This window comes from Callorhinus ursinus, unplaced genomic scaffold (assembly GCF_003265705.2).
Source record: "Callorhinus ursinus isolate GAN/ISIS: 27379988/994484 unplaced genomic scaffold, GSC_fseal_2.0 scaffold3, whole genome shotgun sequence".
Lineage (NCBI taxonomy): Eukaryota > Metazoa > Chordata > Mammalia > Carnivora > Otariidae > Callorhinus > Callorhinus ursinus.
The window spans coordinates 24560095-24573203 of NW_027397065.1; the positions used below are offsets into that span (position 1 = coordinate 24560095).

Sequence of the window (13109 nt, forward strand, 5' to 3'; positions counted from 1 at the left end):
CCATCATTCAGCCCCCTGAAGGACAATAAGCAGTTGGGACAGCAGTAGCTTTCTGTCTCTGCCTGCCATCACAGGGTTATGTTACTGATATTCATATTCCAAAAGTCCTCAGCAGTCATAGCTCCGCCAATAGGTCAACTCTGTATTGTACTAGAATCATTGATTTTCAGAGGCTCTGTCTGTCACTCACTTCTCCCACCCTGATCATTCATTCGTTTTTGTAAGCACCCTTTGTTAAATACCTTCCTTCGTGAAAATACCTAAAATCGTTTCTATTTGTTTACACTGAACCCTGACTGATACACATCCTGATTGTTACTTTAGAAAATCTGTTCACAAGGTATAAATTATCATAACTCTGTAGAATGCTGTATTGAAAAGAGAAGTTTCGAACCCAGAAAAAACAAGCTATACCGTTTAGTATCTATGTGTCCTAAAGCAAGTTGTCTAACTTCTCTGTATCTACATCCTTTCTAAATAAAATAGATACTAACATACTAATCTTACAGAGTTGTAAGAATTAAATAGAGGCAGCACAGGTAAAGCACCTAGCATACATTGGTCATTCATTATATAGAGTTTATTTCTTTCTATCCCCATATTGGACTTTCTTTAGTAATCAAGATGATTAGTAAAATAATTTTGGGGGAAATTCTCTTTGAAGGACTTATAAAAAAAAAAAAACACCCTTAAGGAACTTAAAGATTCACAAAGACAAGAGGAATAGCTTTAAATGCCATTCAGGAGCAAACAGACTTCTATTATGAACCAGAGCAATCCATTATGAGTACTACCCATTCACCCCAACTAGTGGCTCAAGGCCCAAATAATCATTAATTCATTCAACGAATATTTATTAAGCCTTGACATTGCTAGACATGACTTTATTCATTAAGATACAGTGATAAATCAAAAGGTCCCAAACTTCCAGGAGCTTGCATTCTACTGGAAGACACAGACATTAAAGTAAGTCAATAAATAATTTCAAATAGTGAGAAACACTATGAAGAAAAGGCATTCTTCCTTTAGCTCTCTTTCCCTTACCTTCTCAGAAGTTTATTATGTTACTTGACTCATCCTCTTTCTCAGCTTCATGGAAGGGAAAGCATAAGGAGGTGAAGATTATGCCAACAGTGTCGTGATTCTCTTAGGCAGACGAGTAGTTTCAGGATCTGTGAAGGGTCTGGGGCCTGTCACTGTTTCATGGATGCCAGAAGAGAACACAAGATGCCTGGATTAGAGATAAAAAAGCATGTCAAAGCAGCATAAGCATGATATTGGTGTTAGTTTCCCATGTCTCCCAAACCCCAGAGGGTCTAAAGGAAGGGGTCCAGATGGGTGCCATACACATAGCAGATTTCTGTCATAGGCCAAAGAATACCGAACTTGGAGAATTTACTGCTTTTATAGTGTTTTTGGTAAGCAAGCCTGCTCTTGGTTTGGGAGAAGATATTACTTGGTTGCTCAAGGTTGCTCACAGCAAACACAATCCTGAAATTGACCCAAGTAAAGAATAGTCAGGGGTCTTGCACTCTTGGCATACACAGAAATGATGTGTAGAGGTGCTCATGGGCCAACGGATAGGAGATAAAATGATTGAACCCTCCAACCTCTATAGTTTTATGCAATTATAATTATAAAATTTTCTTAAGTTCTTAACCCCTTTCAAACCTTCATCTTAGATATGATGTAGTTAGGCAACTGAAGAGTTCAGTCAGACTTAGAATAGCAGTTGGCATGGGAAGAAATAAATTTTCCAGTTTTACCAAATATAACCTGAGGCTCTTGTATAGACATAGACCCTCTCTCATCATCAGAAGAATGGAGCCAGACCTCATACCTTCCAGAAACCTCACCCCAGGCTCTATTCCTGTTCAAGATTACATTGATTGCCCATTTTAACAAACCTCAGCTGCAAAAATCTATTTCTGTAGGTAGGGAAAATAGTGTATGTTCCTACCCAAAGCACTCCTCACATGGCCATTGCTCTTGCATTCTGATGCAAATGGCTCTTGCTAGATCATCCTCACAGTCAACTTTCCTTGGGCTCTCAAGCCATGGATCAATACCAGGGAGAGAAAATTGTAGACTTCCTCCATGACATATCACTGCTGTCCAAATTATCCATGTCGACTCCATTATCCACTTCCTGTAATGGTTATTTCAAATGTTCTCTACCCTACTCGCTTCTTCATGGGACCGTTCTTCCCCTTTTCCAGAGAAAATGGAAAGTAACTGGGGAATGCTCTCTCAGTATGTCATTTGTTACCTCTTGTAATCCTACAGCACACACTGAAAAATAGCCATTACTATCCCAGTGTGGCATGTTGGAAAATGGAGCTTTGGAGATATCATATAACTTTCCCAAAGTCACAAAAGCTATGTATCCTGGAGAAGGAACCAGATTGAATCTTTATTATATGGGCCCTGCCCCCATCCAGCTTCCAGATAAGGTAAAATAAAACTTCTCTGTTTTTTTAAGTGTTGGTGTAAAAAGTTCTAGCCTCCTAAGCCACAGAAACATGTGCACTATAGAGAATGTTTGCTTTTACTTTTCCTAGATACATTTTCTCATATCATAATGATTAGATCGGTAGCTGTTTGTTTCCCTAATGACAGAGCTAATTGCTCTGGTCCAAAGGGCGAATAAAACTCTTATCATCCCCAAAGCAAAATATTATATTCTGGGATAGGCACCTAGGTTAGTTCTGAAGGTGCTGGGGAGACTGGAGTGTTATCTTTATAGTTATTTAAATTCCAACTTGGAATGAGGCCCTAGAGCTTAGAAACATCTGGGGTAAGGAGGAGAGCCTTTCAGGAGATGAGGAGGAACAGCTGCATCCTTTATCTTTATAAACACAGAAAAATCACTTCTTGTCCCTTGTCTATAGAGTATCTGGCCACTCATGTAGAAAAATTTTCATTGGCTTTCATAATACCGCCCCAAGGGTAAGACCTGGAGCAAGCTGGGAGAGTGGAGCATGCAGTTCTTATTTACTCTGGGGTAGTTAGAAAATCTGCCTCTGATCCAGAACATCTCATGTGCTCATTCAAGGTAAAATGAATAAGACAAATATTAAAAACACAATACTAGGGGCACCTGGGTGACTCAGTCAATTGAGTATCTAACTCTTGATTTCGGCTCAGGTCATGGTCTCAGGGTTGTGAGACAGAGCCCCGTGTTGGGCTCTGTGCTCAGCAGGGAGTCTGCTTGGGATTCTCTCTCTCCTCTCCCTCCGCCCCTCCCCCTGATTGCATGCATGCTCTGTCTCTCTGAAATAAACAAAATCTTCAAAAAAAATCCCACAATACTAGACATTTCAGAGAAGGGATAAGAACACAAATACTTCCAGACCATGAAACAAATAGTTATAACAAATACCTGGTAATATTTGAAGAGATAAAGATAGTACTTGAGCTTCTTTGTGTAGAATGAGTAGAAATTTGCTGGTGGACAAGGCTGCTGAAAAGCATTCTAAACATAAAGAATTGTACCAAGGATCTGAGGTGCACCTTTGTTCAAGTTGTTATAATATTGGCCTTTCTTCAAGGTACTTTATTTCCATATATCACAAAATTGTCATATTAATTTCATTAGAATAAGATATTCTACTGCCATCTTCCAGAAGATAGTTCTAATAACAAATTGACAATATCAGCAATACATACAGCACCTCTTAGAGATGTTCTATGTATGGTTTCTACAACCATACCCAGTGGCCCTGTCTGCTTGGCTCAACAGGAAGAAAGCAAATCGTTCAACATGACTAGCGTGAGGACTGTGAGTGAAAGAGCAGGGGTAGGGGAGGGGGATAGGCAGAGGTCAGAATTTGAAGAAACTTAGGGTTCATACTAATGTGATTAGAATTAGATGTGAAAGTGCTGGGAAACTACTGATGGATTTTAGGCAAGAACTAATGGGACTGACATTTTCACAAACCTAGAGCATAGAACATTGGAAAAGCGGCGAAAGTAGGGTAAGATTAGTTGGGAGACCTGGTAAGGGACCAGAAGACCACAGGAGCTCTATGATAAGAAAGGATAGGGAAAAGGCTGATTTCTTTGGCCTCAGAGGGACTGGCGGGGGTGGGGGATCTTCTTCCTGTCCAGAGTGATTCTCTCCTGCAGAGCTATTGGTCCCCATCACTGTACCTTCTTCCCTACCACCTTGATCTGTCACTTAACTCTTCTTTCTCCTGTGTCTTCAATCTCTCTCTCCACTTGTTCTAACCCTGCAGGCTTTGGTTGCCCTAATATGCCAAAGTCTTGATTCTGCTCACCCTATTTTTCTGCACGAGTATTTCCCCCTGTATTAGAATGGCTTTACTCACTCTTCAGATTAGGAAAATACTACCCTTCTAACAAGTGGTTGAATAGCCCCTAAGCAGCAAAGTGGTAGCTAACAGAGCCACAAGGATCACTACTGAAGCTACTAGGTTGGCTTGCCACACTTGCAGAGATTCAGCCAGTAAGATGACTATAGGTTCAACTGGATTAAGGTAATTTATTACTTAACACAGCAAAAATAGTATCAGCATGGTGTCACCTCCCCACATCTCTAGTCCCACAGGATGATACTCAACTGGAAGGACCTAATGAGAGAGACAGGAGTGATGGGCTGATCTGTTCCTGAGAAGCCATCTAAACTGTAGTCTGACAGTTTCTAGATTCACACAGAAGTTTGAAGCTATAATTGAAGTGGGGTGGAGTCAGATGGAAAGTCCTATGCTCTACTGAAACTAGGGAGCTCAATGAGAAATGGTTTGATAGAAGTCTGCTGCTCACAAGAAGCTTATCTCCTCTTGGTCATGGAGGAATTGTAGGGCATTCCACCAAGACTGATCAGAAGTGCCTTTCTGGCTTATGTGAAGACATGGAAGGTCATGTCGTGGCCGGGCTATACCCCAATAACTCCACCTCTGACCTTTCATGTATTGAAGTAAGAATTATTTTCAGGAGTTTAGGACACCCATGAGATTACCTAATTAATTGTACTGATTGATTATAGGGGCTTGGACCAAATATTTTCCATTCATTTTAGGCCACAGCAGATAAAAGCGACCGTAACTATGACTCCTATCAAGATGGTCAGGCTAACTTGAAGGATAAATTGTAAAGGCTCCCCATCCAGAGCCAAGACGGTTAAGTATGTTTCAGGTGTTGTTAAGATTGACCTGAGAAAGCCACACTGCTTTCTCTCTAAGGTAGAAGATAATTGTTCCACCTTTCCTGATTCATTAATCTAAGTGCAGTAATAGGTGTTGGCATTTGAATATATTCTCCCTTGAATGTCCAGCAGGAGGTCCAGGGCAACATGATTGTTTATTATCATTTGCATTAGAGATTTTACACTGGTTTAGGTTTGTCAGGCAAGTATAGGTCTGATGTCCACATAAGTACCCTACTGGGGGCATAACCTGTATTAGGAGTGTAAGTGCCATTTATGACAACAAGGGTGGGTCAATTTTGTGTCCCTTATGGTGGACAAACTCCTTGTTTAGAGCTAAATAATTTCCTGCAAAGCAGCCTGCAGTGCTGCTTCTGCAGAGGACAATCTGGCTATGAGAGCCAACCAGCCTAGCCCTTATGGTGTGGACTGTTCCAGGTGAACTAGAGTCTGCTAATGCAGAAGTTTGTAATGACTTCGGCAATGGCATTTTGCTGACATGAGGGTCAAGGTTTAATTCTTCAGTGTCTGAAGGAAAAGCTGTTAAGTTTTTGTCAGCAGGGTCAGGAGGGAATGATAGATGCAGCAATCAGTTAAATTCAGCAGTGGTGCTGGTCTGGAAAAAGCATACAAGAGAACTTTTTTCTTAGACGATAGGGAGAGACCACAAGGGAGTAGGCTTGTGGGGTGGCAGGCATATTAATATCCAGAAAATTAATCTTGTTCCGTCATCTCAGGTGGAGGTCATCTATCTGAAAGGGCAACAGTCCTTAAAGTCTAAAAACTAAAGATCTAAGTCCTAACATCTAGGACTCTAGGATTTAAGTTAAAAATGGGTTTTCAAAGATTTTTCTTTCTTTTTCTTTTTCTTTCTTTCTTTCTTTTTTTCTTTCTTTTCTTTCTTTCTTCTTTCTTCCTTCCTTCCTCTCTCTCTCTCTCTTTTATTTAAAAAAAGAATGGGTATTCAAGTTTACAAAGGCATTCTGAGATGATAGACCAGGCCAGGTGTCCTATAAGTGAGAGGCAAGAGAGGCTTAATGATTCTTTCCCCAACCCCTGACTTCCCAGGGTTTAGAGTATTCCTCTCCTACCAGCTGGGCTCTTCATTTCCTTCCACAGCCACATGATTGGTATAACTAGTCTCTGCAGCAATCGCTTTATTCTTTTTTCCAATCCTCATCATTTCTAACCCACACCATTTGCTTGGATTCATCGCTCAGTGGTTTTTTGTTTGTTTGTTTTTTGTTTTATTTTGTATAGCTTGTAGCATCCTAGAACTTATCCCACCCTAAAGGTGGGGACCTGCCAGGACCACTTTAGAGTTATCATCTCATACTCATTATTTTCTTCTGTGCTCTAGTTCAAATATATCTTACCAAGGCATCTGAAATACCTGCTACTTCCAGTTCGTCAGGTCCAATTAGCATAATGTTGTCATTATGAACTACCAGAATGAACCAGTGTGATGTTTTGTGGAATGTCAAGAGGATCAACATTTCTGTAGACTATATTAAGGAAAACTGATGTGCCCCTGAGGTAACCATGTGAAGGTATACCATTGGCTCTGTTAGGTAATAGCCAACTGCTTCTGCTGGTTTTTATAAAGAAGTATAGAGAAGATGGCATTAGCTAAATCAGTAGCTGTATTACAAGTACCAGGTGCTGTGTTGATTTGTTCCAGCAAAAATACTGCACCTGGAACAGCAGCCCCAACTGGAATTACCTCCTGGTTAAGTTTACAGTAATCCACATTTTTCAGGATCCATATGACTTTTACACTGGCCAAACTGGTGGGTTAAATGGGAATGTGCTAGATATCACCACCCCTGCTTCTTTCAAGTCCTTCTGGTGGTATTGTTTCTGGTTTATGATCTTGGAAGACAGTGAAAATTCCAGGAGCATCCCACTTAGCCTTCCTACTATAAAGGCACCCACCTCATGGGTTAAAAAGCCAATGTCGGGATACTGTCAGTTTTAGAACTGAGAAAATAACCACAAATTTCGTGTGTGAATCAAGTGAACTAACAGAACCAACATGAGCTAAGACTTCATCTAACTACTGACCAAGATAAACTCTAACTTTGGTTGGAGCGTGAAAGAGGCATTTTGTAGTCTTAGGGATTAGCATCAGTTCAGATTCAGTGTCTAGTAAATCTCAAAAGATCTGCATATTTCCTTTTCTCCAGTGTAGTAGATGGATACACAGCTCTTTGGGGAAGGCTTGGGCAAACATTTAAAATGTGTATTGTAGCAATGGTGCAAGGTCCTTCCTTTTAAAAAAAAAAAAGAATTGGTAAAATTATATATTTCATATAATGTATTTAATCTAACCCATTATATCCAAAATATCATTTCCAAATATAAGCAATATGAAACATTGATATATTTTACTTTTAAGGATTGAAAAATACATGTTTATTATGACATTGTCCATAGTGGCAAAAATCTGAACATGATCTGAGCGGTCCATCAATGGTACCACTGCTGTGATCTGTGCAAAGTCCTTCCTGAAGGAGATGCTCTGTCAATCAAGGGCTTCTGGGTCTGTGAACTGGTTTAGGTCTGAATACTGCGTGAGAGGCTGTGATTGTCCACTCTGCTGACTCAAGTTAGATTTTACCTACCTTAGAGCTTTTGCTATTATAAATATCAAGCACTACTCTGTTAGGCTGGCTATGTACTTTGTTCCTAGGGCATCTCTATGGACTAAGGCATCTGAGTGTCTGTACACACCTGCTGCCCTTTAAGGCAAATGTACCTAATCATATTTGGTGCCTAAGTGCTGCTTGTCCTCTGCTATTCTCAGGTCCTGTAATCTCCAGTGAAATCCAGAAGCCCATCTCAGTGGTGGCATCCTCTGTAGTCATACATGGCCTACAGAGGGGAACATCCATAGAGATTTTCAAAGATGCATGTCTTCCTCTCACTAATTTATTTCTCAATTTTTCAGTGAAGGGAGTGTCTCTGGGCCTTTGATGGAATGCAGTTGAGGATGGGTATTCAGGTAGTATATGGTAAATCCAGTATAACGTTTCCCTAAGTCTTCGGATTCCCTGTTCCACATGTCTGGGAAACTTGGGCACCTCAACCTCACAAATTGGGTCCAAGTTTCCATCAATCAACCAAGTAAGCTATTAGAACCACCTCTAGCTGCATAAGCTGAAACATATAATTAACACCATAATAATAAATTTGGCTCAATATAGTGTTCTACAGTGTCCTCCATAGTCTAACACCCTTAGGAGCCACTCCCAAACATGTTCTCCAGTTCTCTGCCTATGTATCAACAAGGTAAGTTATTTCTCCTGCCCATGTATCAATTTTGGTGTTTAAGTTATTTCTTCCTTCACCACAGTGTGCACCTATCCCCCAGAAGCATGCTAAGATTTGACGCTATTTAAGAGTATAGTGGCAATAGAAGGTGATTGTGGTGGGTTTTGAGGAGAATGTGAATTCTCTCTCAAGGGATTGTCCCAGGTGAGGTTGTCACAAAGTTTTCAAGCAGAGGAAGCCCACCTCCTCAGACAAGGGAGGGCAACCTACTTCCACTGGTAAGAGAGACCCAGAGTGACTTAATGGTTCAAGATTGCCAGTTTCATCTGGGTCCAACCCATTCTGAGTTTTGAAGTCCTATTATTTAATCATCAATACTCTTTTACATGAGAAACTTGGTACATTTGTGAATTCAACACAAGCTGTAATTCAGTAACCCGAAAATTAAAATTTTGCGTTCGATTTTCAGAAATACAATTTTTGTTGCTACAATAAGAGCCTCTTTTAGAATTGTTATAGAAGCTCTCTGGTTCTCATGCCATACCTTTGGATTTGTGTTTGTCATTTCTCTTTGTAAGTATTCAAAGGAGCTCAAAAGAATCCATCTCACACCACAGTCCTTATAGTCACCTTACAGCCATAACAGTCAAGTGTCATTGCCACTTGGGCCCCCCCTCAAGGCACATGCTTCAGTTGGCACTTCATCACAATCAGCCACAGGCAATTGATTAATTGGAACACCCTGTGTGCCACGAATCTCTAGAATCTTATTTCCCTTTGGCAAGGAGTTCAGCACTGAGCTCAAGCCAAAGGCCCAATCAAACCAAATTCCTAACCCCATCTTTCCAAAGCCATCTCTTGCAGTTATAGGTAAAGCTTAATAAAAATAAAAAAGCCTAAATGAAACATTTATAAACTATAACAGAGAATTAATGAGAGATTCACTAGTGGGAAGACAACCCTAGGGAATATACAAATAGCAGTTACTAGGAGCTAACCTTATAACTAATCCCTGGGCTGGGAGCTAGAGTTTTCCAAGAAGGCTCCCCACCCCCTCCTGACTTCACTGGAGAGGGAAGAGTCCTCTCACTCTGGCTCACTGAATGGCAGAGAAGTAACACGGGCAGAAATATGCCCTGTGGAATTTACTACAAATCTTGTCTCTAGAAAGCCTGGAAAGCTGTTCATGGGGTAGTGGCTCACCTTAGCACCTCCACTACACAACCACTAGAGTTAAGGCTGAGGGGGAAACTTCTGACCTCCAAAGCATTATCGGAATTTGGCACTGGAGAAAGCCAGGTACGCTGCAAGCGCCTGCCTACACATACACCAAAACCAGCAAGATAAACCCTTTTCTTCCTGTAATGTCTCTTCAGCGCCCTCTACTGACAAAGCTTCAGCGGCTGCTGGCAAAGGAAAACTTACTTAAAAGGGCCCAGATCCATTCTCACAGTGCAGTCAAAAAGGGCGGATTTGGAACAGCGCGGCAATAGAGCAATAACCTGCACAGCATCACTTCTTGGGCTCCACTCAGAGACTCTGTAGCCAGCTGTCGTTTGGCAGTCTCCTTTCCCTCAGGTTTCACCAAGAAGTCACCAAAAGCAGCAGAGGAAAAGATGAGTCTGAACAGAAAGCCTTTCTCTATTTCTACAGCTCCTCACCGAATTGACGTCCCAGGCACGCCAGGCCCGGGTCCTCAAGGACAGGAAACCTGGGCAGCGAAAAGGAAGTGGGGAGAGAGCTCAGCCCTTGTGGAACCGGGCTGCTGGCGTCTGCAAGCCTCTGAGGGCCTCACCTCCACCCAGGCTGCCAGCCAGTTCACAAAAGCCGTCTGAGGTCTTCTCTCCGCCTGGGCGCAGGGAGGCGGGCGCAGAGCGGGCCCGATGGGCGACGCACTGTGATTGGTCGCCGGAGGCCCCGCCCCCACCCCGGCGCGTCGAGAGGGGGCGGGGCCAGCCGCCTATTCGGCTCCGGGGCTGCGGGCGCCTATTGACCCAGCAGCCGCCTCGCCGCGGCTGTCTCCTTCTGCTCGTGGCGGGCGGTGTAGGAGCGCCGAGTGGCGCTGGAGAACCGGTGCTTCCTTTCGCAGCTGCCGCCGCCATCTCCGCATTTGCGGGGCGGGAAGGAGGGAGGGGACTCGCGGCTGCAGCTGGAGCGGGCTTCTCTCCGGGGACGCTCCTCTCCTTGCTCTCCTTTTCCTCCTCCGCGCGCCGCCGCCGCCCGCCCCCTGCGCCCTCCTCGCGCAGCCCGGGTCCGGGAGGGGAGAGGAAGGGGCGCTGGGGGGCGGGAGAGGCCAGCGGACGGGCGCGCGCTCGGAGGAAACTCCTGCCGGATCCGTTCGTCCCCGCGCCCAGGGTGCACCCCGGCCCGGCCTCGGCGGCGGCGGCGGCAACGGCGGCGGCAGCAGGAAGGCGCTCTAGCGGGGGCGGCGCCGCGGGGGCGGGTCCGGCCGTCCCGGCGCTAAGTTGTGGGGCCCGGCTCCTCTCGACCTGGTTCCTTTCCCCTGGACTGTTCGGACCCAGCTCTGTGCTGTCGACCCCAGAGCCGCTGATCCCGCACCTCCTGGGTGAGGGGGACACGCCTGCCCTCGTCGAGAAAACTTTTCCTGCTGACTCGGTCGGGGCGGCGGTGGCAGGAAGTCCGGACAGCGACCTCTTCGCCTGCCCTGCGCCTGCCGGGTGCGGGCGCTGAGCTCGAGATCAAGTTTGCGGGGGCCCCTTCCGGGCTGCAGGCGGGTCCCGCCTGAGGAGGGACGCCCGACCCCAGGGAGGGCGGTGGGCCCGGGCGAAGGCCGAGGGCGTGTGGTGGCGCCGGAGACGAGGTGCGGAGTGCGGTTGGGATCCGCACCGGCAGCCAAAAACGCAGAGAGCAGGAGCCCCGGAGCAGGGAGCCTCCCGCGGCCGCCTGCAGGAGTCCACAGTCCGCCTCTTTCTTCGGTGAGGACAGTGTCCTGGCCCCGAGTCTATCGAGGAAAAATGAAGTTAAGCCGCCAGTTCACCGTGTTTGGCAGCGCGATCTTCTGTGTGGTGATCTTCTCGCTCTACCTGATGCTGGACCGGGGTCACTTAGATTACCCTAAGAGCCCGCGTCGCGAGGGCTCCTTTCCCCAGGTAAGCTACGGCATGGGGCTCCACGAGGGTAGGCGTGGGGGCCCGTAGTTCCCCGCTGCTTCGCGACCTCTCCCTCCTGCCGAACCTCCGCGCCGGGGCAGGGCGAGGCCGAACCGGAGGAGGATCCGAGCCTCCCCCAGCTCGAGCTCTGCAGCGTTCGGACGGCGGTGAGTGAGACCCGGGAGCCTTCTCCTCCCGGGCGCTCCGAGTTAACAAAGTGCCGGGTGGCATGCGGTGGCGGGATCGCGCTCAGGGGCAGTGGCCATGTTCCCGCACTAGCGTTCGGGCCTGTTGGGGTGGCCTCGGGCACCTGCCAACTGGAGAACCGGCGCAGCGCTCGATTACCGCTCTTGGGCAGCCCCTCGGCCCACAAAGGGTTAAGCTGCACAGACCCCCTGAGCGCCCCCAGTCGTGGAAATTGATCAAGCAGACCCCATCTGGTCTGTTTTTTCACTCCACTGTCTCTCGAGAAATAAGCAAAAGTTTATTACGTGTTGCAAACCTCTTAGATGTGAATCTGTAGGGTTGATTTTACTGTCGTCATTCTTCAGCTATTACATAGGGTTTGTTTGGAGCAGACGTGGGAGCCCAGTAGGGAAGCGCGTGTTATACTCCAGCCGGAAGCTGTGGGGCGCTCAGTCCTGCGCCCAGTGGTCAAATTCTCCATCGAGTTGGGAAACCACCCGTCTTAAGTCTTTTATATAAAGTTACTAAAAATAAGCAAACAGACAATTGGCTGTGTTTGGAAAGATGCCGTGCCACGTGTGAGATTTGTTTCAAGTTATTTGCACATGACCTGTACTCTTCAGAAATTTTAGTAAAACTGGGTGTTGTGTAGTAACCTCTAAAGAGTTGAACTGGAGAACTCAAAACCGTGACAAGCTGATCTAACAACTACTTGACTCAGAGATACTGAAAAAGTTGACAGAGTTTTTCTTCCTTTTGTGACAATGTAAGTGACCAGAGAGTATCCTTGCTCTTTGTTCTTGTGCTAAGGCAAAAGGCCTGAATTTAATTGAAATTAAGCTACTAACTTTATCAGAATTCGGAAAGTTAAAAAAAGACCTCTTTGTGGATGCTGTCATCAATACAGAGCCCTCAAAATGTTTTGCAGGTGAAAGGTGTTAAAAATATTGTTGTAAACGTGTCAAAAAATTTTAAAAGCTTTTTCTCTTAATATGATGGAGGAAATATAGTGAGATAAGCAATATGGAATGTCTTTAAATCTTGACTTTAGAGTTTGTCCAGTGCTTGTTGATGAGACTGCATAAAAGTTTAAAGTGGGGTAAACCCTCTGAAGCCATAGCAAAAGGAGTTCTAAGCCCTGCTTAACATGTTGTATAATTTGGTAGCTAAACTTGCTGTGATTCCCCCCTCCCCATATCACATTTTCAGAATTTTCTTCATTACAGGAAAAATCATAAAAACTGATACATTTTATTTAAGCTGTTACCTTGAATAATGTCCTTTGGCTTTGGCTTGATAATCACTTGAAATGATTTATGCAAACATCTGGGGCTGGGGTTCTGTGGCAACCTTGACATTTTACTGTTTCTGAA

At 44.9% G+C, this 13109-nt stretch overlaps 1 protein-coding gene across 4 annotated transcripts in view; it reads left to right on the plus strand.

Annotated features, from left to right (window-relative positions):
* The first annotated feature begins 10775 nt into the window (after positions 1 to 10775).
* Positions 10776 to 13109, plus strand: part of MAN2A1 (mannosidase alpha class 2A member 1) — a 165385-nt gene continuing 163051 nt past the window's right edge. Inside the window, exon 1 of one of the 4 annotated variants that reach the window (XM_073888998.1) lies at positions 10776 to 11550. In XM_073888998.1, the coding sequence (XP_073745099.1) occupies positions 11416 to 11550 (135 nt within the window). In that variant the 5' untranslated portion in view covers positions 10776 to 11415. Of the gene's footprint in view, positions 11551 to 12381; positions 12503 to 13109 lie in introns of those variants that run through there. The other 3 variants (XM_025866876.2, XM_073889008.1, XM_073888993.1) reach the window with 3 other exon arrangements.